The 26435-nt window shown below is 45.9% G+C and overlaps 3 protein-coding genes across 7 annotated transcripts in view; 2 read left to right on the top strand and 1 right to left on the bottom strand.

The window, feature by feature from the left end:
- Positions 1–1857: 1857 nt before the first annotated feature.
- stpg4 (sperm-tail PG-rich repeat containing 4) lies at positions 1858–15836 on the top strand (the record flags this gene model as incomplete). The annotated part of the gene is made up of 7 exons (XM_053874532.1): positions 1858–1893; positions 10101–10151; positions 11457–11708; positions 13486–13550; positions 13633–13678; positions 15380–15484; positions 15720–15836. Coding segments are annotated over 7 exons (672 nt in total), but the record flags the coding sequence as incomplete, so codon positions are not given.
- Positions 4603–7846, top strand: calm2a (calmodulin 2a (phosphorylase kinase, delta)). The gene is made up of 6 exons (XM_053875258.1): positions 4603–4718; positions 5359–5389; positions 6160–6303; positions 6384–6490; positions 6558–6693; positions 6772–7846. Exons 1-6 carry the CDS (start codon positions 4716–4718, stop codon positions 6798–6800), a joined length of 450 nt encoding a protein of 149 aa, XP_053731233.1. The 5' UTR covers positions 4603–4715; the 3' UTR covers positions 6801–7846.
- Positions 15837–22230: 6394 nt separating the features above from the next.
- Positions 22231–26435, bottom strand: part of ttc7a (tetratricopeptide repeat domain 7A) — a 49073-nt gene continuing 44868 nt past the window's right edge. For all 5 annotated transcript variants that reach the window (XM_053874480.1, XM_053874481.1, XM_053874482.1 and 2 more), the window contains one exon: positions 22231–26154. In XM_053874480.1, coding sequence (XP_053730455.1) covers positions 25936–26154 — 219 coding nt within the window. In that variant the 3' untranslated portion in view covers positions 22231–25935. The remainder of the gene's footprint in view (positions 26155–26435) is intronic.

Below are 26435 nucleotides of genomic sequence, written 5' to 3'. Positions count from 1 at the left end.
AGCTAATGAGGCTACACCCAGGGCTCCGGTGGCAAAGGTCAAGGGCAGAAATGGAGGAAACCAGGAGCAAGTTGAAAGACGGCAGGACGCAGTGGTTTGGGTTAGGAAGGTGCCCAGAGTGATGGCACCTGCCGGGGCACCCTGAAAGTCGACCTCTTCAAGGACCAAGCCCCGGCTCTTGGGACCAACTGAGTCTGATACCTGGCATTGATCCAGCCTCAGAGTGGCATCCGAACCTTTGAGCCAGAGACTTTAAACTGTGTAAACAAAGATTTTCAGAATAATTCTCACCTAATCTCTTGGCTATTCGGACCGTTTTTATTATGTCAGCCAGGATCATTAGTGTTGCGTGGTGGCTGGCAGCAAACTGAACTACTGTAGATGGCCATAAACCATGAGCGGACGCTGTTATCGACCAAACCGTCGCATGGTTCTTTAGCAAAACCATGTGACACACAAGGGTCCTCTGAGCTCGGCGAAAATGCACTGTTGGCACTTTGGTTTCCATGACCACGAAGATATTGGTTTAAAAAAAAGAGCCTCATCAAACAATAAACAGAAGGAAGTAGTAGGAAGTAGTAGTATAGGTAGTAGTAGAGGTTATTGATTACCCCTGGGGTTGCCATCGTTCATGCAGAAAAATCATCTCTTTGCTGTGAAGGGAACTAAGCCATTGCAGAGGTGCCCAGTTTGACCCCATGCTGTGTCAGATGACATCTTGACTGCAAGCTCTGCTGCTTTGGTTTATGACTTGAAGGTCAACTTTGATCAATTTTCAGTTGAAAATATTGACAACAAAATGCAGTTTTTTTTTCTGTTAATGATGAACAGTAAAATAAAAACATCAGATACATACACTGAGGAATTTGTGATCAGTCCTTGTTTGTGTTATTTTACTCTATCACGATTATTGCTATTATTGTGTTTTTGCCTGCACGTTTTCCAAAGCACTTTCCTGATTGGTGGGAGCCGCACTGACCATGGCAATAAATCTGAGTCTGATCTGAAAACAAGCGAGAATAAAGGTGTTTTGCCTCAGAGGACGCTAGATTTCCTTATATCTCATGAATTATTTCTGAAACATTCTCTTCCCATATTTGCAGTAAACAGTTCAAACATGCATAGAATCCTCAGTAAACAGTGAAACTCTTTGTTTAACAGACACACACTCTCGCCACACTTCGGCGAGGGCCTTAAACAGATGCTTGTAGCATTGACTGATCAATTCCTGAGGGATCCTGAGACTCATGAAGGTCCTCCTCAGCGTCCAAGCCCAGGCTACTTCATGGAAATAAAGGTTTGAAGGTTTCCAGACTCATGATACCCAGGGTTTCTCAGAGGTCCTTTGTGGAACTTTAAGAAGCTTCTGGAAGAGGCCTGTTCAGTCACAATAAAAACACTGGGATATTTTCACATCGCCATGGTGTTGAGGTGCGGCACCTTTTTTTTTCCAGCCTTCAGAACTTGAACCTTCAATCGATAGCGGAAGTGCACAGAAACCTTCTCGGAGGATTCACTCACACACCCTTTCCACGTACAGCACACACACCGGCATGTTAGCTAATCTATCATCCAAACATGTGTGTGGAGGCTTAGGCAAACACATCAGCCCTGTATGTGTGGAAGGTCTTTTCACTGACGCTAGCGTCGCCTCTGTGAAGCACAGCCCAGCCATTCTCTGGCCTGAAAGCTGATCCACCTCACTGGCATGGAACCAGCAGGTGCATTACAAAGCGTCATTAATAAATTACAGCCTCCACGTCTTTCTGTTACACAGGTAAACATCGTCTCATATTTGTCGCGGGGCCTTCAATAAAAGCAGCTCCAGGAGGGTTTCTCCGCTTGTGACTGCTGCTATCAGCTGGAGCGATGTTTGGGGCCGATAGAGGTGACGTTAATGATGATGGAGGGGCGGCTTTAGTGGTGGCTCCGACCGACTGAAATGATCTTTGACCTGCCGCAGTGAGGAAATGAGAGACGTTTTATAGAAATGGCCGCATGGACTTTGACTGATAAGGGCTCATTACATCGGGACGTTACGTCTCATGGCGGCTAAAGGGCAACGCGGCGCTAAAACAATGCAGAAATAGAAAGTATTTCATCCTTTTCTTTCATCCTCCCGCGTTGCACCGTTGCAGAGATTGGTTTTGGGTTTGATGAAGCCTTGCGTCATGTCTCATGGGTTCCAATATAGTCCTTTCACATCGCCCTCCAACCCACGATGACCTTTGACCTGCAATGGTTCCCCAGAGACTTGAGATCATTGAAGGGCATGTCAGCCGACTGGAAAAGTGCTGACTCTGCATTTCAGATCCAACACATCCATAGAGTGGGAGCAGGAAGTCGAGCAGCACCTGACTGGTCCAGAGTCGGATCATAAATCAGAGGGAGTTTTACTTCCTGGACGCGGCGCAATTCACACATGCTGCAGCTTATCGGCTGCTTGTGACAGATTTAAGCGTCACCTTTGGCTTTAGATAATCTCTGAAAGAAAAAAAAAACAGGTTTAAACAGAAAAAGGGAACTAATGTGCTCCAGATTAAGCAGGTTACAAAATAACCCGAGTGGATTCTGGAGCCGGATCACCGGCAGCAGAGGCCTCCAGGATTATTACTGTTCTTACTGGAGGTTCTTGTCCTGTCCTCTCAAGATTCTCCTCACACACCCCCGCCCCCGCCCACCGTCCTCATCCTCCTCTTCATCCCCCGCAGGAGCAGCCAGAGACAGGTGGTCACTGGGAGACCGTGGCGCAGTCAGGCATGAGCGATCATGCTACCAGATACCCCCGGTCACACCGCCGGCATAATTACACACTGACAGCCAAGCGGCATCTTAACCGCTCATCTGTTGCCAGGCCGGTGACAGCAGTCGCCCAGCAGCTTCTGGACATTCTCTAACTGTCATTTCAAATTCTGAACATCTCAGTATGAGATGTAAAGCTAGAAACAAGCTTCACGCGTGTTGGAAGAGAAGCTCTGGTGTGAGGATCTACAAGATGCCTGAGCTCCATCAGTGTGACTCGCCCACTTTCATCTCACTCAAGTCTGAGGCTGCTAGTTTTGATAGTTGATGAGTCAGCACACGACGTCTGTCATGTAAATGGAATAAAAATAAATGTAAATTAAAAGCATGTAAATTGGTATAAATATTTGTATTGTGTTGAATGTTATTTTGAAACATCACATTTGAATTCATATTCCTCAAAATGTGGGTGAAAGGTATGTGTCCTTTGTGAAATGGTCCCAGATCGATGATGTCACAACTAGTCGACTACAGGCCCATTTATGCTCAGTGTAGAGCCGGATGCGGATGGAGCCTTCGGTCTGTGCTGCTTTCATTTCGTCCGTATTTTTGCACGTTTCCACAAAGCTTGTGGAGACGGACCAAACGGAGCAGTAAAACCAGACCTTTTGGAGGCAGTGTTGCTGTTATACCCGATTGTGTTCCACTTGTTGATAAACAAACAGATGCATGCTCACCACTCTCACTTCTACGGATCAGACTCTTGGTCAGGACCAAAGTGACCTGGACTATCTGACACGGGAACATGTCTCCTGAGGTCCACAGTAGTCTTCAGCAGATCATGTTAATGCCACTGGAGTCATCCTGTGTCCTACTAATGTGTCAAAATTCTGACTCCACATGAGCAAAGTTCAGGAGAGTAAACTCTGGTTGGAGTCAATCCCAGCTACACAGGACAAGAGACAAGGGACACCTTGGACATCACAGGACCTTTAGATGATACCACTCACACAAATGACAATACAGAGCCATCCATTGTTTTTTGGGGGTTTTTTGTGAGAGGAAACCGGAGTATCCAGAGGAAACCCACATACAAACTCCACAGAGAAGGTGCGAACCGGAGTGCTGGGTGTGTGGCTCAGTTCATACTTCGAAGTTGTCCTGTGATTGGACACCAGAGTCCCTCGCGATTGGCTGATGTTGGTCCCAGAGGAGTGGTCCTTCCTCTGCAGCAGATGTGGACCAATGACGAGGCCGGCTCCTTCAGGAGGAGGCTCCTTCCGGGGAGCTTCCCGTTACTCACATGTGCACGGTTGAGTTCATGTTTTACCATTTCCATGAGGGTTGAGCCGCTCTCACAGGCGCAAGATGCGCCGCCTGGGGCTCCAGTCCACGTCAAGTGACACGCAAAACACGCTGAGCAGACACGAGTGAAACGATGGGGGGAAACATAGTAACGCGTTATTAATAAATAATAGTCGATTGAAAGTGTTCGGGGGGAAGATGCGGAGCTCCAGTCTCCAGTCTGCGGGAGAGATGCAGACCAGGGAGTGACGCATTGCAGGTACAAACTGACCAATCAGAGAGCGCGATTCCTCCCCGCGACGTCCCGCGTCTCAGCACTGCGCAGCACAAAGTATCCCTGCGCTAAAATATAGAGCGCCATTGACTCGCAAATGCAGAGCTTTTTCTATCAATGCATCGCGCCGGTAGCAGAGCGCCGGCATGAAGATTATGTTTAAGTTATTTATCACATCATGTCGCACGCTTACGCTGATGTTTCAGTGGGATTAGGGGCGGCGGAACGGAGGAAGTCGGCGGAGGGATATGAGAAGGAGGCGGAGTCAGGAGAGCCATTAAAGGCGAGCCCGGCCGCCTCCTCCCGCCGTGTTCACACAGACTGTCGGACTACACCGTGGCTCAGGCGCTCCGCGGACCCCTTCGTGAACCACCACTTCAACCGAATTCAAAAGATGGTAAGAGAGCGGCGTTTCAATATCTCACCAGTGCTGGAGTCTGTCTCAGTCTTTGTATAAGGTCCGCGGAGACGTCATCATGGCGGAAGAGGAAGATAACGGTCCTCTTCCTCCCGCAGAGCCGCCTCACAAACGTCACGTCTCCGGTTTATACTCTGATAAACCGAGGTCGATATGGGTGGCTCTCTGCTTGTGTTCAGCCAACACCGGCTCCGTGCACCTGCAGAAGCCTCTGAATAAAGGCGTCGACTCTGCTCATGTCAGGCGCGTCTCGATGCAGCGTTTATAATCCACCCGTGTACCAGTCGGCTATACGCCTCGCCTCTCCTCATATTCGCCGCTTTTAAGTCCGTATTTGAGGGTTTGCTAAGACCCGCCCGGCGCGGGGTCTTTGCCGCCAAAAGGCATTGTTGAGGAGCGCGGTGAAAATGGAGCTGCTGATGGGGGGAAGTCGAGCCAATGATCGCGCCTCGTCGCGTACATCTGTAGCCTGCTGCACCCACATCTGAGGCGCGGCTTAATCTGAGATTAGTTGGCCTTTCAGCAAACAGGTGACCCTAATTTTGAGGTCAGACGTGCCGGATTAGGGTGTTTGGTCTGAGCTCTCACTCCTTTTTTAATTGTTGTGTCTTCGTTTCAGGCCGATCAGCTGACAGAAGAGCAGATTGCTGGTAAGACATGGCTGCTTCATCTCCTCCTCTTCCTCCTCCGCCAGCTGGGCCTGCGTTATGGATCTTTTTGGATTTATACTTTTCCCTTTTAAGGCGCTCCGCAGTGCGGACGAGCTGCTCATAAAGTGGGAATGAATGAAACTGCAGTCGGCTCGCAAGAGGACGTCCTGATGGATTCATATTTATGGTGTAATAAATGATGTCATCCGGAAATAAAAAAAATAGGGCGGCCAGGGGGCGGCGGGCGGCCTTTGCCCTGGGTGTGTTCCCTCCAGCCGGAGTGCTGCAGGTGCATTTAGAGCACAAAAACGGGCCTTCAGGATAATGACGCTGTAATAAGTCTGCTCAGACGCTGTAATCTGTGTTTATCCAGTTCTCCGCGAGCTCCTCCCCGTCTATGGACGGTGATTCATATTTGAGCTCCTCATCCGTGACTTCCAGTCCACCAGATGGCGATTTGGTGTTGAAGTAGTGGGTCGAGCGGACGCTGACAGCAGGACGTCCCGTAACCGACGGGGTGTTGCCCCGAGTGTTTGACCCTGCAAATGGCAGAGCATGTGGGGATGCTGACAAGCTGCCGCATGCCACCGCACATTACCCACCGGCCTCATCACACTCGATGAGTGTCGTCCCTCGTGGCTTGACCAAGCAACGCGAGCTGTTGCTCACACTCCCGCCAACTTTCCACATTTCTTCTCGGGTTCACTGTCGATGGCGCTCCCTCGTCGTGTCAGCGTCTTCTAAGTGTCTTGAACTTTCTCCCCGTCCAGAATTCAAGGAGGCGTTCTCGCTCTTTGACAAGGACGGAGATGGCACCATCACCACCAAAGAGCTGGGCACGGTCATGCGCTCGCTGGGTCAGAACCCCACAGAGGCCGAGCTGCAGGACATGATCAACGAAGTGGATGCTGATGGTGAGCCCACCCTGGAGCGAACCCACCCCCCGCCACCGCCGTGGCTGCTTAACCCAAGTGTGTGTTGATGTGGCCCTCAGGAAACGGAACGATAGACTTCCCAGAGTTCCTCACCATGATGGCGAGGAAGATGAAGGACACAGACAGCGAGGAGGAGATCAGAGAAGCATTCCGAGTCTTTGACAAGGTAAAAGCCCCGGCTCCTCCGAGGGCCCGCTGTCCCGACGTGCTGACTCACTGTCCTCCCTCCGCAGGACGGCAACGGTTACATCAGCGCCGCCGAGCTGCGTCACGTGATGACAAACCTGGGAGAGAAGCTGACCGACGAGGAGGTGGACGAGATGATCAGAGAAGCAGACATCGACGGAGACGGTCAGGTCAACTATGAAGGTGGGCGCTCGCCGGTCGCAATCTCCCGCTGCGTGCGCGGCTCCTCTCTTAACTCCGCTTGTCTTTCTCCACCCGCAGAGTTCGTACAAATGATGACGGCGAAGTGAAGGCCTTGTACAGATTTCGTATATAAATAATTTGCCTTTTTTTCTTTGTGTAATTTATCTGTAAAATCTTAATAGCCCCTTCGTCCCGCCCCCTTCTGCTGTCCAAAGGAACTGCATGTAAACTGCATAGGCTCTTGTCCCCATGTCCCTTTCTTTTGCTGTCATGGTGTTTTGGAGTGACGGAATGGTCAAACAACCAGAAGCCCGCGGAGGCCCCTGGGAGCCGAAGAACTTTGAATCTTCCTGTCTTGTGCTCGGGCACCCTCCACGCATGGCGACATTGGAAACCTGTCAGCCGGTTGTCACTTGGCAACACTGTTGGCATGGAGACGATGTAGAGGAGCGGAAACTCTGCATGGACTACGGACAAAGTATATATGGAAAAATCTCTCAGCATTGCACTACTGCAAAAAAATGACACGGGTGTATCTCCTCGGTACTCGTACAAACTCTTTTTGTATCTGCTGTTCTATATACCAGGAAGTCGACTAATATTACCATGCTTTTAAATGTTTGATTCACTACTTTAACTTTTATTTCTTTCTTTTTTTCTCTTCTTTTTTTTTTTTTTTTTTAATGGCCTCCGGTCATGCCTCAAATAATCCATTCCAAGTTGTATATTTTTGTTTTCCAATAAAATTTACAATCTACTCAGATTTGAAAATTGTCTTGTTTTCTCAGCTCTGAACCTTTGTAATGCTGTTCCATGAATAATTCCCGTTTTTGTATTCAGGACGAGATTCTTTTGGCTCAGAGTTGTTCACCAAGTCCGTGTCCCGGCGACACTGAGGAGACTCTTACTGTTCGATCAGGCGGCTCCGTGTAAATCCGTCGGCTCCGTCAGACTCCGCGCGTCTGGTTGCCACGGTGACGATAGAAGCCGAGCGGCCGCGTTGTCCGACTCCTCACACCTGCTGCAGGTGGAACTTGGTGTCAATAGAGGTGTAACTGTTCTTGCTTCACTTCTGACTGAGTTTGTTACAGTAGCTTGCCGAGATACTGAGTTTGTTATTTTGATGAATGATGAAATAAAGCTCTATTGTGGACCTCTCTGCTCCGCCTCAGTTATTTACTTAATCCAGAGCATGTTTGGATTAAATCTTGCTCGGCTAAACCGCTCCACTTTTGTTTTCTTATCATCCGGCAGAGAGTTTTTTTTTTTTTTTTTTTTTTTTTTCGAGGGGGGAGGGATGAAAGGGTGACGTTTCAGAGCCCAAAGCCTCCGAACAAATCAACTTAAATTGTTGTTTTTGGTGACTTTATCTCGACCAAACGTCCTCCAGTCCAGACCAAACGTGAAAGATTTCACCAGAAAATATCATAATTAGAGTGACCAGTGGTGACGTATGCAGCAGAGAGAAAATAATCTTCCAGATTAGATCCTGGGGCAGTTGTGAGGGCGACTCAGTCTTCTGCAAAAGTGACGCCTCGGATTTTCCTTCAAAATGAATGAAAAAAAAGTGAAAACGTGCATAGTTTTATTAAGTAAAATAATAATAATATACTGGTGAAGTATTTACATTTCTGGAAAGTAGTTTATAAAAAGGAAATAGCTATAAATCAATTAATTACAAAAATATTATATTTAAAAATATGTCAATTAATATTCGGAATATTAGATTAAATAATAATAATACATTATAAATAATGATTCTATTGTAGTATATACTGTTTTTCCTCACATCCTTTAAAAAAAGACATAAAAAGCTTAAATGTTTATAGACAATTTGCAGTCATATTCTGATATTCTAATCTAAAGTATTATTGATACTAAAATCCCAGAACTACTTTTAAATATTGTAAGTTCTGCCTCTGAGTTTCTCCTGTCATGTGATCAGCAAAGCCAAAGAGTCAAAGAAACATCTCACAGGAAACCAGACTGGAATTTTACACGCTGAAAATGTCTGAATCAAAACGTCATAAATAGAAATGTTCATCAAGCATAAGACAAAAGTGACGCCACAACAACACAACATCCGACTGAAGAGCCTCAGCAAAGTTTCCCCAGTCAAAACTCATTATCACCGGAGTGAGGTGCGAAGTCACATGACATCACACACACACAAGTTCACGCTGGATGTGGTGCTCCAGTCTGACCTAATTCTCAGTCTGTGTGATGTGTTTTGTGAGTGTGTGTGTGTGTGTCACCTTGTGTACTTCAGATGGGAATTCTACAACGGGCAGGAAATTCTCCTCCTGGTTGCCTAGCAACAGCACTGTTGCACTTTTAACCGCCAGCGTGATGAGACTTCAGCTGATGCTTTGTTTTCGCCTTGTTGTTTGGAAACCGGCGACACGTGGCAATGCTCTTGAGCAAGGCACTTGACGGTGAGGCGCTAATAATAACAAGTCCAGTAATCCAACGAATTTGAATACAACAAAAAAAAAATAGATCCAAACTATTGGACTTTACAATCCAGTGCATCACAGATTAAAAAAATAAAAATAAGTGAATAAATAAAATAAGTTAGAAATGGCAAAATCAAGAAAAGAAATATAGTGAAATAAATATACAGTATTTTCCTTAAATAATATAAAGACATAAATGGTCCAAAATGACTATACGGTTGCAGTGTATAAATAAATAAAATAAAATAAAGTGAAAACACAAAAATCATAATTTAAAAAAAATATGAGAACTGAGTGGAAAAAAAAGAAGGGAAGCAATACAGGAAAACTTTCAATGCTTTAAAAAAAAAAAGCACTCAGAGGGTGCAAACCTCCGCCAAGCCGCTCCAGTCCACATAAACAGAATCTCCCAAAAAGTCGTCCAAATGCAGAAGGACATGGTGGAAGGATAATATATGTGATTCCAGACAGAACAATGGAGGATTAAGGAGCTTTGAATTAAACATAAAGACTTTGTTCATTCAGTTTTGTCCGAACATGAAACCACTGAACAGAGAAGGTCTGAGAGTTTGTGGTGCGACTGTAGCTTCCATACATTGACCGAGCCGCCAACTTCTGCAGCATTAATAATTGACCCATCAGTGAGTAGAAAACAAGAAACAGCTCGTTCTTTTCTTTCTCTTATTCAAACCGCGTCTAAATTTAGCCTGCAGCCGTTCGCCCTGTTGAAAAATTGAACGTTGGCTGCTATGGAAACAGTCTTCCTGCTGGTCAGGTGTCGCTGGTCCAGGCCCAGTGAAGGTGAGGGTGGGGGGGGCGAGCGCAGGCCGGAGTCACACAGAAAAGCAAGTTGGACGACACGGCGGGTCACATGTCGGGCGGCGGAGCAGAGAAGGTGAGGCGGGTGCCAGTTCCGAAACACTGTTGCCGCTGACGTTGTGCTCTCTGCAGGGTGAGGTGGACCCCAGTGGCAGAGGGAGCTGGTGGACCGGATCACTGAAAGTAGGTTGTCGCCTGTTGCTGCCAAAAGTGAGGCGGCTCATTAGACGGCGCCCTCGGGGACCGGTCCAAGACCAGATCCAGAGTGGAGCACTTCTGCTTTTTAATTAACGTCGGAGAGTCGCTGTCGCGCTTGAATCGCTCCCGACGTGACTCCGACAGGTTGATAGGACTCACAGAGCTTCACCGCGAATCAGCTGTTCATCCACCACAGAGAGACCTGTCAGATCACAGCACCTGCTGAGATGAGAGACGGTCGAAGGCAGATTCATTGGCAGAGAAAACGTCAATATTCAGGAGAAATTTGGATTCAATGACAACTCACATGGCAAAAACGTACAACACAAAAAGAAACAAGTGAAAAAAAGTCGTTTCATTTCAATAGAAACCATAAACTGATGAAGAAAATGTTGCTGGAGTCTGCTGCAAACATTTGACCCGAGCAGCAAATACTGTAGTAGTACACACAACTGTGTCTGAAACATCCTCAGAGGAAAACATTGAAATTGTCACAGGATTTCATTGAACGTCTATTATATGACTGCCTCAAGTTTTTAAAGTGTAAAAAGTTGTGCAGAGAAAATCTGTAGCTGTGAGCACAGAAATATGTCCTTTAGAAACAATGGCTTCAAAAGTGCTAGGCAGTCACAATACATATGTGAGTAACAGAAAAAAAAATCAGGAAATTTGGAAAATTCTAGAGCCAAGATAAAAATAATTAATTTTTTAAAAATTCTTATTATTATTAGTAGCAGTAGAAGTAGTAGTGATAATAATAAGCACTAATAATAATAATAATATAAAGCAATAATAATAATACTATTTTTTGATTCTAAACATTTTTTTTTTACAAATGCAAACTACAAGAAAACTATAGGACAAAAACAAATAAATGAAACAAATTCATGTGCTAAAGGATAAAAACAGCACAAATGATCTTCAGAAACCCATTCCTAATATTTGGCATTATTTTATTTCAAAGAAAAAAAACAACAACTGTGAATTTGTGTCACCAATACCAGTGGAACACTGCTAGTGCAAAACTAACTGTTGGCCAACCAACTGCAGCTGAAAAACCGAGGAAAAAGTACTCTGCAAACTAAGTTAAAACTCTCTCTGGAACTCTGGAAAACTCTGGAAAAAAGCAGTTTCAGTCAGTTGCTCACCGTCAGCCCATTAAATACTAAGTGATATACGAACCAGAGCTCAATTTTGACCTTTAAAACAACGCCTTTGATCATTTTGGGTCGTAAGTTTGGCATCAGCTACTGTGAATCTTTGAGCTTGACGTTTCCGTTCCCTCTCCAGAACACACCCATCCCGGGTCACTATCACACCCGGGACTTCATCGAGGAAGCGGATCTCAACCCGGTGAAGAAGACGTACGGCTTCAAAGGTCCCGGCAGAAGCGCCCGGAATGTTTTTGAAGCAGGCAGCGGGGAGCTGCTGCTGCCTGGAGCCTACGACCACATGGACTCCGCCCGGGGGGTCCTGCGGCCCTCCTGCTCTTTCAGAGCCTGTCCTCGCCCTGAAGGGGCCACCCTCGGGGTCCGTGACAAGGTGGGACCCCAAACTCTTCCCTCGCTCTGCTTCTGGCCTCGCGTCATCCCTCTCTTTGTTTTGGTGGACTGGCTAATCTCCTCCGACTATATTTAAGTCAGGCCCGCGGCCAGGAGCTGATTGGCTTAGCGTAGCGTATGGACCAGTTACAAGCTTGAGATCTCCACTTGGATCCATGTCCATGGGAAAAAATACACACACTAATCATGAATGAACTTATTCTGGTGCTAAGAGTCGAGAGAAAATAGACCAGTCGGATTAAGGCCACAGACATTGGCAGAGCTACTGTTAGCCTGTTAGCGTCTACATCAAAGGAACACACAAGTTTCAAGCGGTCAAACAAAACTAAAACGTGTCACACAGCTCTTCCATCTTCAGCGATGTTTAGACAAGACTTTTTTTTTAATTGCTGAGCAGGTCCATGAAGCAATGAATCATGGGACGTCAGCCGCGTGTCGCTATGGCCAGTCTACTCCGACTAGAAACCTTTAGCATCAAATTCTCAGGCAGTTGTTTTGAATAGTGTGTGAGCTGAGAACCATGAGTGTTAGAAGCCACTGTACAAGTCACATGGTCACGAAAAACAAAAAGTAAGAAAGCAAATTAGAAAATGAAATGATAAAGTGAATGATAAAGACCTTTAAAGTGAAGCAAAATACACCAAAATATATGAAGCGGATTCATGTAAGCTCATGACAGTTGACAGCCACAAGTCTGAGTCTGAAATACTGACTGTAGTAGTACGCGAAACCAAAACGTTTCATCGCCAAATAGTCACAGGGTTTCATTGAAAGTTTATGATCTGACTGCCTCAAGTTTTTACAGCGGTCGAAACTCCAATATTTGCTCTAATAAAAAATAAACAAATGACACCGTAAAAAAGTTGTGTAGAGAAAATCTCTAAAGAAAGAAAGTCTGTTGGCTTAAAAAGTACGTGACAGTGGCAATACATTTGTGAGTAAAAGAAAAAAAAATCTGGACAATTCTAGAGACAAAATAAAATGAATCTTAAAAATAGTAGTAGTAGTCGTAATAATAATAAGCACTCAGAGGGTGCAAATAATAATAATAATAATAAATAATAAAATAAAACAACTGCTTCAAGCAAATTAAAATATCAATCTTAATACAATGAAAAAGTGACTGAAAAGACCTTTAAAGCGAAGCAAAATGTGACATGGATTCATATATATATATATATATATATATATATATATATATATATATATATATATATATATATATATATATATATATATGTAGTCATACATCTTAATAAAATGATAAAGTGAGTGATGAAGACCTTTAAAGCGAAGCAAAATATGACATGGATTCATGTAAGCTCAACTTTATGACAGTTGACAGCCACAAAAATGAAGTCTGAGTCTGCTGCAAACATTTTACCAGAACGTTAAATACTGACTGTTGTAGTACGCGGAACCAAAACATTTCATTGTCAAATAGTGAAAACTGTCACAGGATTTTGTTTATCATTGGACTTTATAGCGGTCAAAATGCAAATAAACAAATGACACTGTAAAAAGTTGTGTGGAGAAAAAAAAAAAAAAAATATATATATATATATATATGTAGTCATACATCTTAATAAAATGATAAAGTCAGTGATAAAGACTTTTAAGGCGAAAGAAAACACACTAAAAGATATGAAGTGGATTCACGTAAGCTCAACTCTATCACTGTATATGTACTGCTGAACTTGGGCGTGACCTCGGTGTGGTGAGGAACCTCATCCTCTCATTCTTCACACCCGGCGCAGCACCTCACCACTTCTCCATGTGACTACGACGTGACCCCCAAACCGCTGGAGAAGACTCCCTGCAAGTGAGAGCTCCACCATGATGCGCAGTCACCTGACCCGGCCACGCCGCCGCTGACGCCTCTTCTCCCTCCTCCCTCCTTGCAGGCATGTGATGTTTCGCTCCAGCGTGCGGCGGATCACCTTTCCCCCTGTAAGTATCTGGTCTCCTTTATTAGGAGCATTCAGTGTTTCCACCGGCCACAAAAAGGCTTCATTACCCAACACTTTCAAAGGGTTTTGGTTACACGCCATGACCGGACGTCAGCCAGTTATGACAATTGCGGAAAGGTGATCCACGCCAGGCGCTGATGAGGAGGCGCACGGCAGAGTCCTCCGCTCTTCTCCAGGTCACAGCGACTCAGATGAGTTGATTTTCTGAAGGTTAAGTGTTGAAACAAGTCGGGCCGGAACTACATGACCCGTAGAAACCTCCCAAAGTTCCAACTTTCGGGGTCAGATCAGCCTCACCTCGCCAGCTTCACCACTAGGTTTTAATCTAAGAACTGTGTTGCTGTAAAGGTTTTCAGCTCTGAACCAAAGTCCAGCTGACTAGCGCCACGGTCGGTAGCATACGTCACCACCAGACCTTCCCAAGCTCGGACTCGATCTTTAACCTTCTACTGTATGTTGTGGTCCCTGTCCACAGTCTGACCTCACTTTTCAAGGGACTCAACATTTTCAGTCCAGCACAGTGTAAAGGGATCAAAATGTAGGTCCCCTAAAACATCTTGTTTCTCCACATCGTTCAGGTCAATTGGTTATTCTTTTGCTGTATAGACTTTAAGTTGTTTTCATCTGGGCTCAACTTTTTACGTTCAGTTGTTTCCAACCCATTATTTAAATTAATATTAACTTTTCTTCTTCTTGTTCATGTTTTATTTTAAGTTTTCTTCATTGCAATTGAGTTTTGTATACTTGTTTTTATTCATATATACTTGGTATATATGAATAAAAACAACTATATATATATATATATATACACACATACATATGTATATATATACACACATATACATTAAAATATACATGTGTAGTTGTTTTATATATATGAATAAAACAACTATACACATACACATATATATGCACACACATATGAAATATATATAGTTGTTTTTATTCATATATATTCATATAGATGAAAGAAAACAACAATATATACACACACATACATATATATACATTATTATACTACATTATTATTATTATTATTATTAATCATGATTTTCTGTCCTTTTATTTCTCTATTTTTGGCCATTTTCAGTAGTGATTTTTTTTCTTCCTTTGCTCTTTTGATATCAGAGCATCTGGCTGCCATGTTTGATCTTGACCTTTCACCTCACTTGCTCAACAGCGAGCTGATGACCCTTCAGTACAGGGCGTCACCGGGAGAGGAAGGCAGGCAGACAGTGGTGCAGCTGGCGAGTTGGACTCGCTCCGTCGTCGTCTCTGACAGAGTGCGACACTCTTTCCTGCCGATGCCACATTTAAACCGTCAAACAGAAAATCTGCTCCCTGAATTTCCTGCCCAAATCTAATGAGTTTCTTGGCGACCCGAGCGCCGCCTCTGGATCAGACTCGTAATCCAGCCGGCGACAGATGCCCGGGAAACTCTGACCTCTTTATTAAAGATGGCACGCTCACATTTCGGCTTTTCAAGAAGTCACGTGACCCAACGAGCGCTTGAGCAAATCCACGTTTGTGACGTTGAAAATGATTTATTTTTATTAGTTGAAGAAACTGACGACTGCCTGTCAGATTTAATGCTCATTGTTTTATACTCGTCTCACTGGACATCAACCTGATTCAGGAGAATCCTTGAGAACCAGGCTGCATCTGTGTCTGTGACTCGTAGAAAGACGGACCTGCGCCGGGTCAGTACAGTCCACCACCCCGACCTGCGAGGGGCGTCACGTCCTGCTTCAAGTCCAGCGTTCCCCGACTCCACCACACCATGTCTGTGAGTTTGGCTTTTTATTTTTAAACAGTTTTACGATAACTTCACGACATTTATTTTTTCACTTAAGTTTTTCTGTTGTCGTCTTTAGGACATTGTTTTTCAACTTTCTTTAGTGAAACCAATGTTTTGACATCGGTATCATCAGCTCTTTTCAGAGGGTTGTGTTTGAGTCGAATCTTGAGCCGAAGTTCATTTTAAAAAATGACATATTTTTCAAGAACGCGCTCCTCCACAGGACACTCCAGGACCGGGAGCGTACGAACCCCATTGGAAGTTGGGGGACCCACTGAGCAAAGAGATTCCCGTCCATCCGACATTCAGCCTTTACTTCCGAGACATCCCCGAAACTTGACCTGTGCTTTTGTTCCTGGAGAATTCAAAATGAAAAACAACTGTTTAAGATGAAATAAACTTGTGAAGTTTGACTTCTTGAAGTTTTTTTCTGGCCAGACAACACGAACGATGGGCCATAATAAAAATATGTTTTTCTACATTGGAATTCTGAGACTAGTTAATGGTCTCACGTTTGGCATTCTGACTTTTGAGGTTTGGTTTTCCGACTATTCAAGCATCGACCTTACATTGCCTTGTTTTCCTCCTGCAAACTTTATCCCTGTGTTTTGTCATTATTTTGCTTTCAAAGTCTGAATTTGACTTTCTTTTCCTTCTGTTTGTTTTGCTGTGAAAGTTTCTTTTTTCCCCACAGTAAAGTTTGGATCTTAACTTCAGACATCTCACCTGCCGTCCTCCGGGGGTCGGCTTCAGTTCTGTTTCTTACTGTTGACGTCTTGTACAGTTTTCCTTCTTCAGAACACCAAGGGATGTTCCATTTCACATGCTGCGTTCTTGGGCCTCTCCCACTTCTCACACTAACACTGGGTTTTGCGCATTCACGTGTCAGTGTAGCGTGTCCCAATCCTCCTAAGACCGTGGGCACTCGCCATTCACCACTTGAAATGAACCCTTTAAACCTAGGCTCCGGCTGACTTGAAACCAAGTGGGAAGATGAAGCTAGTCGACTAACATTCAGGCTAACGTTAATGTTGACATACCTCTAACAGATCGCCGCCAAAAATAGCAGCAAAGCCGAGTTTGGCTCTGCCTATTTCTTCTCCGTTGGTTCACCAAACCAAGTGAGATGATCAGCGCCGATGCAAAAGGTTTCAGAAACGTTGGAGCTGTCATTTCCAAAACATCTCCAACACTGGATATGCAGGAAACACAGCACGGCAGCCAATGACACGTGTTTACGTCGTCACTTTGTCATAGTGCAGGGGACTCAGGACCAAGTGAGAGTGTCCAGGGTGAGAAACGGGACTGGGCCATAGTCTCCCCGAGCTGCTGCCTCTGTACGAGCCTCTCCTGCTCGCTAGCTCGGAGCTGACACAAAGAGATAGAGCGATGGCCAGAGCCAGGTTCTGCAGAAGACCATGAGATAATGTGACCGTCATTGAGGCCTTCCAGCTCCACTACATCTGACTTCTGGATCTGGACGTCCAGGTGGAGCTCTGTCTTTCGTCTCTGACATGAACGGTCCTGGATCCAATTTACCAGGCGAGACCTTATCAGACTCCAGGGCCTGCAGGCCACTCTCTCCCTCATTAACCTTCCTGGTTATGATGGAAACCTTCTAACTAGCGCCGGCCCTGACTTACAGTGGGGAGAATTTGTGGTCGGCGTTCGGCGCTCCGGCTTGGTCTGCTGTGCTGAGATTGCAGTTGTGACGCACGCGAGGACGCAGAATGATCTTATCTGCAACAAAAAGTGCTTCGCTCCACTTCACTCGACATGTTCTCCTCGTTCCTCTCCGGGTCCTTCGCCATCCGACTGGATGGCTCAGGAGGAGGGGCGGCGCTCGGCCATGCGTCACAGCGTGGCGCCTTCAGATAACACGCCGAGGGGTTGCCGCACAACAAAACTGTTATTCTTATCGCACCCTACTCTGCATAGTCTCCAGCAAACAGAGGGGCTGTGAGGAAATAATGGAGGGCCAGATTACAGTCCTTTTGAGAAACACTTTGTGGCTCGGAGACATGATCCCAGGCTGTGGCTCTGTCCCTCTTATCACGCTTATTGAGTCTGCATCACAGGTGTTTCACAGTCACTCCCCCAACACAGTCGAGTGAAGAAGGGAATCCAGCGCTTTACATGAATCCCTGAGTTTCTTTGGTCTTAGCAATCTCATACTGTGGTACGGTACGGTTCACTGGTTCCATAAGTCAGCAGAGAAGTGCCATGTGGTGACATGTCATGAGCAGGAGCATTATCGGACTGAGGCCAGAAGAAGGTGTTTGTGCTGACTCAGCTTTAGCCAACAATAGCTTGCCCCCACACGCTGACCAGGTCGTATCCTCTGGTCTTCTCATGACTCTTTCCTGACTCTCTCTCACCTGAGTCAAGACAAAGAGTTGTTCTGCATTACTGGTTTATGAGACACATGTCCATGACATCCCAGCTGAAGATGGAGGTTCCATACCGAGCCAGGCCATTTGTATACGAACACTCTCGGCCAAGGGTTCTCAACCTGTGGGTCGGTCCTCAAAAGTCTCCGGGGAAGCTGCTTTCAGGTCCCAGGCCTTTTGCAGGGTAAAAAAAAAAGATTTTTGACCTGAGTCACAGCTGAAGTTGGACCACAAAGGTAGACCACAGCCCTCGCTCCCATTATTTGGATGGTTTCATAGCACAGCTATACTTTCAGTTTTAGCCTTAGAAAAGCGACGTTCTTCTCCTCTTTACCGCTCTGTTTTTTTAACACAAGTGAAGTTAGAGGACACTTTGTGCCTGACCTGCAAGCAAATGAACAACATGCTTTTGGACAGTAGGAGGAAACCAGAGTGAACAAGCACATTCCTTTGAACCCAGGACGTTAACCACTACACTCCAGGTTCTTTGGGTGTCATATTTGACCCCTTCAGCTCACAGTTAACAGAAGTGTAATACAGTCTGATCAGAGTGTCCGCAGCAGATGGGGAGTGAAACCATGTGGTTTGACAAAATATGAGAGAGATCAGGATTTTAGGAGGGGAGGAAGAACAGAGTGGTGCAGGCGAGCAAATCCCCTGACCTCTGCTCGAACTCTCGACCGTGGCACATTGTGGGAGAAGGTTCCTGACCAACAGTGAGTTTGCGCTGCCAGAACGACTGCGCGTCAAGAAGAAATGAGGCAGCCGACCGTGAAAAAGACGAGCCGGGGAAACTGTGGCGAGAACAAGTGGAGGAGCAAGAGGGGTCTTTCAATATTCTAAACATCACTCCTTTGACGTCACTGCTGTCACTTGAGAGGAGCCAAGAGTTGAGGGTGTTCCATTTCATGGGATGCTCGACATCCTGGTCAGGTCTTCCTGTCTCTCACTTCTGACTGGATTAAGAGTGACTTCACTGTCATGAGCCTGGTTCTCTCCAGGTTTCTGCCTAGACAGTGCAAGGGGCCCCTGTTGCAAGGGGTCTTTTGATGCAGCTTAGTCATCCCAGCTGTGCCCAAGGATCCGTTCCCGTCTCTAGCTGTGTGCAACATCTGATGACTACCCTTCTGTCCTCAGCAGGAAAACATTGTCGGCTCACCAGGACCATGCCAAGTCTCCACCAAACCTCCAGCAGCCATTGACTGTTCAAGCAGACTCATCACGATGATCAATGTGGACGCCTTTAGAGCCAGTGGCCATATTCCCCGCGTCAACTTTTCCCTTATGAATGACTTGTTCCGACCCTCGTGACTGAATAGTGGATTTCATTAAACAAGTACTTGTTTAGGTCGACAGTGATGCCGACCCCCGGTCCTTTCTGTATCTGTCCTCAGGTTCTCCCTCCAGGTACGAGGGCACGACGCCAAACACAGTTTTGGTCCCACTCTCTGACGGAGACTCGGACCCTTTTAGAAAAACTCTTCACCAGTAGATGACTTGATGGTTTCTTGGATCCGTGAGACGAACTTGAGAATGTGAAAAAGACTTCAGGGAGGCAAGGAAACAGATACTGAAAATACCCGTGCAATCTTCAGCCCAACGCTTATTGACACCAATCGAGTGTTTTGTTTTGCCAGTCGAGCTGCGGGGAACAACATTGGACGGAGACGCTTTCCTGCGACACTTGAGCGGCTGGAGAGGTTGAAGAGCCGGGCTCTTATTCCCCGCCTCATTATTGCAGAGACAAAGCGGCACAAGAGAAGCTTCCTCCCAACGAGAAAGACAATCTTATTAAGCTTGTGAAAGGCCTCAGATCCTGAGAGGGCGGCACAGCAGCTGGAGACAAGCGACCACACATGGGCCCTTTGAAAGTGATGAGCAGTGATTCTGCCTGTGGTCCGGCCACCAAGCCGCCAGTAATCTGTGCCTCTGCGCCTCCCTTCTCATCCCAGTGATCCGGAGTCCAGCGCTGATCTCTGACATATGCTTCATACTGACGACTTAACACCCTCAGCAGCCTGCCGTGACCGTGGGCCCGGCCAAGACCCCGCCTCCTCACACTCGCCAGTCCTCGCAAAAACAACCAAGAAAACTCACCGTGCCACAACGTAAACCCTGCATTGATTCCAAGTGAGTGAGTGTTTTCACAAACATACCTGTCCAGGTGAGCACGGTGATGGACAGGAAGTTGAGTAGGAGGCCATCTTTTTTTTCTGATGTTCACCAAGATAGATTGTGGGACGTATTGAAGTGAAACACAAAACACAAAAAAAGAGTTTCAGGACCACAGCACCGGTGGTTGAAGTGATTCTCTGCGGTTCCTCCGCGGAGCAACAACAGTGGACGTCTACAGTGACAACCTTTTGAGGGCACTGCTCCATCATCTCTTGGCTGAGTCTCGTTCCGTATCCTTGTCAGTACCAGCTAAACCTGGGACGGATTTTCAGTGCTAACTCCGTGAGCAGTCGTTGGGCCAGAGAGAACTGCAGTGCACTGCTGTGGTCAGTAAGAGGACCGGCCGGTGAGAAGCCTGATTTCGGAACTTGGAGAAGGTTAGGCTCAGTGGAGCCCCCTAGTGGAAAAAAATAGCGCGTGAAGTTAGGGGAGCCCTTCCAGAACGGCTTCTTCTTATCCAAATCATCTGCATATATTAAGGTAAACACACAGACTCCTCAGTGTCCGAAATCTTGTGTCTGGAAACATTACAGCAACATGAAAGTGCATCGGATGAAGGCGGTTTAATGTGCTGTTTTTAAACAGAAAAATTCCCAAAGAAACACAATGACAGTAAGTCAGCTATTTATAATGGGGCGAATAACATGTCTCATGAAAAGCAGCTGTAGCATCTTCAGTAAAGCCGTGGTTCTCAGCATGGTGAAAAGGTGCACTGTGTTAATTCAGTTGTGTCCGGGACACAATAGCTAATGCCAGTGCTTGAGTCCAGTCCCGAGTCAGAAGGCGATTTAAGATAATGGCAAAGTGGAATCACATCATTTAGAGGCCATGAGAACATCTGGTGGCAGGGAACCAGGCGTGGGCAGCTCAGACATGCCGTTTCCAGGAAGCCTTAATGAGAAACAGCCGAGGTTTAACCAGCATGGCCGACCTCTGGAACAAGTCTGTGGCCGGCTGGTCACCACTGGACCGCACTCAAGGAAGCAACATGCCGGGAAAAGGTGACATTTGTCTGGGGTGACGTTGTGGCTGGAATTTCCAAAGAATGCGAAGCCTGCCTGAAAAACACCCATGATTCAAGGCTGCTGACAAACAAGCCGGGCGACAGAGCCGCCATTGTTCGCTGAATGTTGCAGTGTTCTGAAAATCCGCTGCCAAACATGAGACTCTCTGTCAGAGCTGTGGGGGACGAGTGCACCCGACTGACCAGGTGTCCTTTCACCCCCCTCTAGCTGCTGACAGGCACCAGGGAGCACCATTACGCTTTTATTAAATGGCAGGTTAAAGTTTAATAAGCTCCGACCGGCGACTTTTGGCCAAGCGTGGGGGTCATTGTCTAAGTGGCGCTGGCAGCGCCGCCTGTGGCCGCGGCCCAAGAGCGCGGACGAGTGAGCAGGTGAGTGATGGACGGGATCACGCCGCCTGCCAACGCTGCGCCCGCCGGCTTATTATTTCTTCAAATAAGAATCAGAGTGCCAACAACTGTTGTGTCAACAGAGAGAGAATAACCGGTCGACTCACGAGTCGCTCAGTATTTAGGAGTCAAAAATGTGACCATTAATGTGAGAAATGGAAAAATTGAAAATCTAGAATCAAACTGCAAACAGGGAGGTCAAAATTTTCAAATGAAATTGAAAAAAAAAATATTCGCAATGATAAACTGAATGTGGATACTGTTGTATGGTTAGAATTGAGAGAAAAGAAATAGAAATTTTGAGGAAGAAAACTACATTACATAGAGGAGATTAGAAATGAATAAAAACTTTGAAAATAGAGACAAAAAAAATGTCAAATTAAAGCAAGTAAACAACTACATTACATAAAGGAAATAAAAAATAAATAAAAACAGAAAATTGAGACAAAAAATTAAAATTAGAGTAAGAAAACATCTGCATTACATAGAAGGAAAAAAAATTATGAAAACTATGAGACAGGAAGTGAAACGTTGACAAGGAGTGGACAATATTTAATATTACCTATTTTTATAATTTATTATTTATATGCTTTATCATTATCCATGTATTATCTATTTACTTATCTTTACTTCTATTTTATTTATTTTTGTCATAATATTTGTTTATATATTCTGAGTATTTATTTACTGGTTTTGTATTTTATTTTTGTCTTTGATGTCATCTTTAATGTCTTTGATATGTGTCACTGTCTTTGCTGTCATTGGCTGCTGTGACATTTCTCCACATTGTGACTAATAACGGCATCTAATCTCATCTAACTGAAGAGACACAGTGAGGAGGTAAGCTTCTTAACTCTCCAGACAAAAAAAAGGAAATTACGAAACATAATTGTGACAGAAAAAAAGGGATCAATGATACTTTGAATTTCTTTATTGTCATAAGAAAATAAAGATCTAAGTTATGACAGATAGACAGATGGGTTCCATGTGACGTCACGTGACACATTAACAATCCAAACCCGGCAAACTACACCGCCGACACCCGACCCACCACTGAGCTCCTCAGGAGCGACTTCACTTTTATAGAGAAATGATGAAGGAGCCACGTGTGACCCCGCTGACCTCTGTCACACCACTCACCCGCCCGTGACACCCCGTCCTTGTTTGGACCTCACAATGAGGGTTTTTGGTTTCCTGCCTGGCACTCCACAGTCGGCCCAGCCAGCTCGTGCCCTCCGTGTGCCCCTGCAGCGCTGGCACCCACACACACCCCTGACCTGAATACCAGCACACACACACTCTCAGATGACAAGAAGCTGGGAGGGTCGCCAGCACTGTTGTATTCTGACCTTCAAAAACAGACCTGAGAAGTGAGGAAGCATCTTATGAAGAACAGACAGGTTCATTTTGAAGAGTCAGGGAACTTGATCCTGTTGAGCTCAGGCAGCTGAGCCACAACCGCCAGTGGAACCGGAATGTCTTGACAGCAGGTCTCTCCAGGAACTTGTCAGGGCCCAATCCAAACAGCCTGAGAAGCGCTCCGTCACTCGTGACCTTTCATGGTTCTTCAAGCACAGCTCTACCACTGTTGACCTGAGCTCACCAAAAACGAAAATAAAAAAAACTAAATCTTTTTTTGACTATTTATTTCTCTATAGTCTTGTTTTCAATTGCAACTGTTCATTTTTTAACTGTTCATTGTGGCTATTTAAAGTAATTATTTATGAATTTTATAACTTTTTTGTTAGCAATATATTTTTTTAAATACTTATTTTGTTTACGTTAGTCCCTTTTTAGCCTTATTTTCAATAACACAATTTATCTTCTCGCCAAATATTTTTCTTTTCCACAGTAGAGAATAGTTTCTGCCAACTTCTATGCTGTTCTTTTTTTTACAATTCTGAATTATTGAGCAGCAGCATCCACAAGAGGACGTCTCTAGATCCTACCATCCACTTTCTCCCCTGTCTCTGCGGACAGGTCATGGGGGCAGCACCAGCAGTAAAGAGGCCTAGACTTCACACTCGCAGAAACCTCCTCCTGTTCCTACAGAAGATCCACCGGTCCTAGAGAGCTTAGTCTATTATCTCAGCTCTTTCTACACCACAACTGATCGAGTCCATATAACTGAAGACGCTGCAATGACCTCTACCTCCATCCTTCCCTCACTCATGAACCAGACCCCAGGACAATAGTATTGAACCATGTTGTGTGTGGAGCAGGTCGGGTTAAATCCCAAAAACGGATTTTCTGTTTTGAAAAAAAAGGGTTGCAACAATCTCAGCCCTGGAATCTGTGTGTGTGAGCGAGAGAGATGAGTTGGCTGCGGCTCCTCTCAGGTGTGCTCTGCATGTCTGTGTTCTCGGGCCAGTAAATTGAGCTTCATCTTGTCATTCTGAGGAGCTCTGCAGCCGCCGCCTCCCTCCTCCTTCATCTATCTCCTTTAACCAGAGCTGTCAAGACACCAGTGTGTGTGTGTGTGTGTGTGTGTTGGTGAGATTAGACCATTCATCTGCTGGAGCCCGTGTAGGTGTCACTGCGCCCTAATGAGGAGGGGAAAAGTAAAAATAGAGAGCGGCGCCGCCGATCGATCGGAGGTATCGATGAAGGAGGGATTTCTCACGTGGACGCTCAGTGACGGCGTGCGAGGGGCGGGGCGCAGGGTCAGGTGGGCTGACCGTCGTCAGTTAGTGGCGGCTGAGGCGAGAGCATGGAAGACATCAAGCCTGTGTGTGTGTGTGTGTGTGTGTGTGTTGCTCAGCAGACCAGAGATCTCTCCCCAGTTACTCCAACCAGGGGATGGCTGCTAGGCAACCCAGCCACATCACATCACATCAGGCCGGAGAGAGAGAGAGAGAGACGGAGGGAGGAGGCGGAGGAGTGCGCTGGCAGAGTTACGTAAGCCGGTCGCCCGCTTGCGCCGCTCACATTAATGTGGTCAGGCACTCGGAAGTGATGTCCATTAGTCACAAGTGACGGGGCAGGTGAAGACGCAGCGTCCAGCAGTGATTTTAGAAGCGGCTCTAATGGAGGGCTTTACCAGCAGATGAGTAACACACACACACACACACACACGTCGCAACAGCTATAATGAGAGCAGCTCCCAATCTTGTCCAAATCCGGCCAAACACTGGGCTTCTTACGCACGTTGGTTCACAAGAGGAAAACATTTATTTGACTGTGACGGGGTCACGAGAGCCGTCGGGGGTCAGACCGAGGGTCTCGGGATTCAGGTGGGTTTCTGTGTGGGTGACTGCATGTGCTGTTTAGTGAGGGTGTGTCGTGTTTCCTTTTACTAGGGGTGGGGTTCGACCAAAAAATGTATCTAGTTCATTGAAGAATTTGTGATGAATTAATCTCACTTAATCCCAGTTTAATGGTAGAAGAATATTTGCCACATTTTTCAACTTGAATGAATTTGGTATATTACTGAATATATTCAAGTTTTATATCACCTTATTTAAACTAAAGCTCATTTAATGTCTTGAAAATATTTGTATAAGAATTTCAATGTTTCAAGTCCATTCAGAGTAGTGGAAACCCTGAATATTGTGCAGTGAAAAACCTCCCTGAACAGAAGCAAACAGATGCTTTTGTTTGCTTTTGTTCAGGGATTCCTCCATGTTTGTTGTTGTTGTTCTCATCCTAGCTGCCACGTGTCTTGTGCATCAGTGTGACCAGTGGAGCAGGAACTCCTGCGCTGACAAAGGTTCCCTGTTGTCTGGAGAGCAAACTGTTCAATAAAATAAATATTCTTTTTGCAATTAATTGTATTTAACTTGTTAAAATCCCACCACTAGTTTTTACACGTGTAGGTTCATGAGTGTGAATGAGTTGATACGAGCGTGTGTTTTGGTTTTTAGGCATGTTTGGTGTTTAGTCTGGGAGTATAAGTGTGTTTTAGTGTGTGTGTTGGAGAGGGTGTGTATCCCCCCGTGTCAGTGTGTGACCCTGAATTTAAGTGTGTGTTTTAGTGTGACTCCATCTGTATATTTTAGTGTGGGTGTATGAGAGTACGTACATGTGTGACTTATTCAAGTGTGAGCAGGTGCTGGTGCGTGTGTTTTAGTGGAGGTGAAATGCTGTGTTTACATGTGTTAGTGTTGCGTACGTGTGTGTTATTGTCAGGGTTATAGGGAACATTAGTGTGTCACTGGGAATGAGAAGGAATGCAAGTGTGTACAAGTATGAAGGCAGGTGTTTCAGTGTGACAGATCAACAGAACAAACACAAAGTCACGCAACAACACACACGAATGACAAGCCAGCAGAAGGTTGCTGGTTCAAGTCTGGACCTTCCAGCCAGGTGGCGGTGCTAACCGGGTCGCCACACAATAAATAGCTGAAGTTAAAATCCTCCTGTGACGTCAGGTCTGAAGGGAAAGAGCAGCAGAGCTGAAACTCAGGAGACAAAAAGATCTCAGTCTTTAAAAGCCGGGGGCCGGCGACCCGCCCGGACCGTCACAGCTCCCTGGGGATGACGGCGAACGGTCGGATGGGGCAGGACGCCTCCAGCTCCAGGGCAGTCAGGAAGTGTTCCGGGGCCTGGCTGCAGCCGCGGGCCTGCAGGGCTTCGCCCAGGCCGCTCCAAGCCTCGTGGGACGTGCTGTGGATCTGGACCGCGTCCCGCAGGACCTTCTCGCCCAGGTGGACGCGCCCCATTTTCACCATCAGACGACCCTGGGCAGACAGTGAGGGTGTGATGTCACATTATTAGACATCCAGTCATGTGACGCCCCAGAAACACAGCAGATGTTTTGTTGATTCTCTGATGAAGGAACAGCTGGGGATTGTTTACTATGTTTTTAAACCTTGGATTAGAACTGTCCTCCTGGGTCGCGATGAATTCTATGATTCCAAGTATTCTTGAGCTGTCAATCACAGCCAAGAGACCCCAGGTTACTTCAGGTCAAGAAGAGTCCGCAGCACGTAGAACTGGTCGTCACGGAACGACTCCAGTT

The sequence above is a fragment of the Synchiropus splendidus genome, chromosome 9 (genome assembly GCF_027744825.2).
Source record: "Synchiropus splendidus isolate RoL2022-P1 chromosome 9, RoL_Sspl_1.0, whole genome shotgun sequence".
Taxonomy (NCBI): domain Eukaryota; kingdom Metazoa; phylum Chordata; class Actinopteri; order Syngnathiformes; family Callionymidae; genus Synchiropus; species Synchiropus splendidus.
Note: the sequence above shows the minus strand (reverse complement) of the source record. Positions and strands in the feature narration are given on the sequence as shown.

Bases quoted from the DNA above. Each gene is read 5' to 3' on its own strand.
- calm2a (XM_053875258.1), top strand. The intron at 6,491-6,557 runs GTAAAAGCCCCG...CTCCCTCCGCAG, and splicing joins CATTCCGAGTCTTTGACAAG to GACGGCAACGGTTACATCAG. The intron at 6,694-6,771 runs GTGGGCGCTCGC...CTCCACCCGCAG, and splicing joins CGGTCAGGTCAACTATGAAG to AGTTCGTACAAATGATGACG.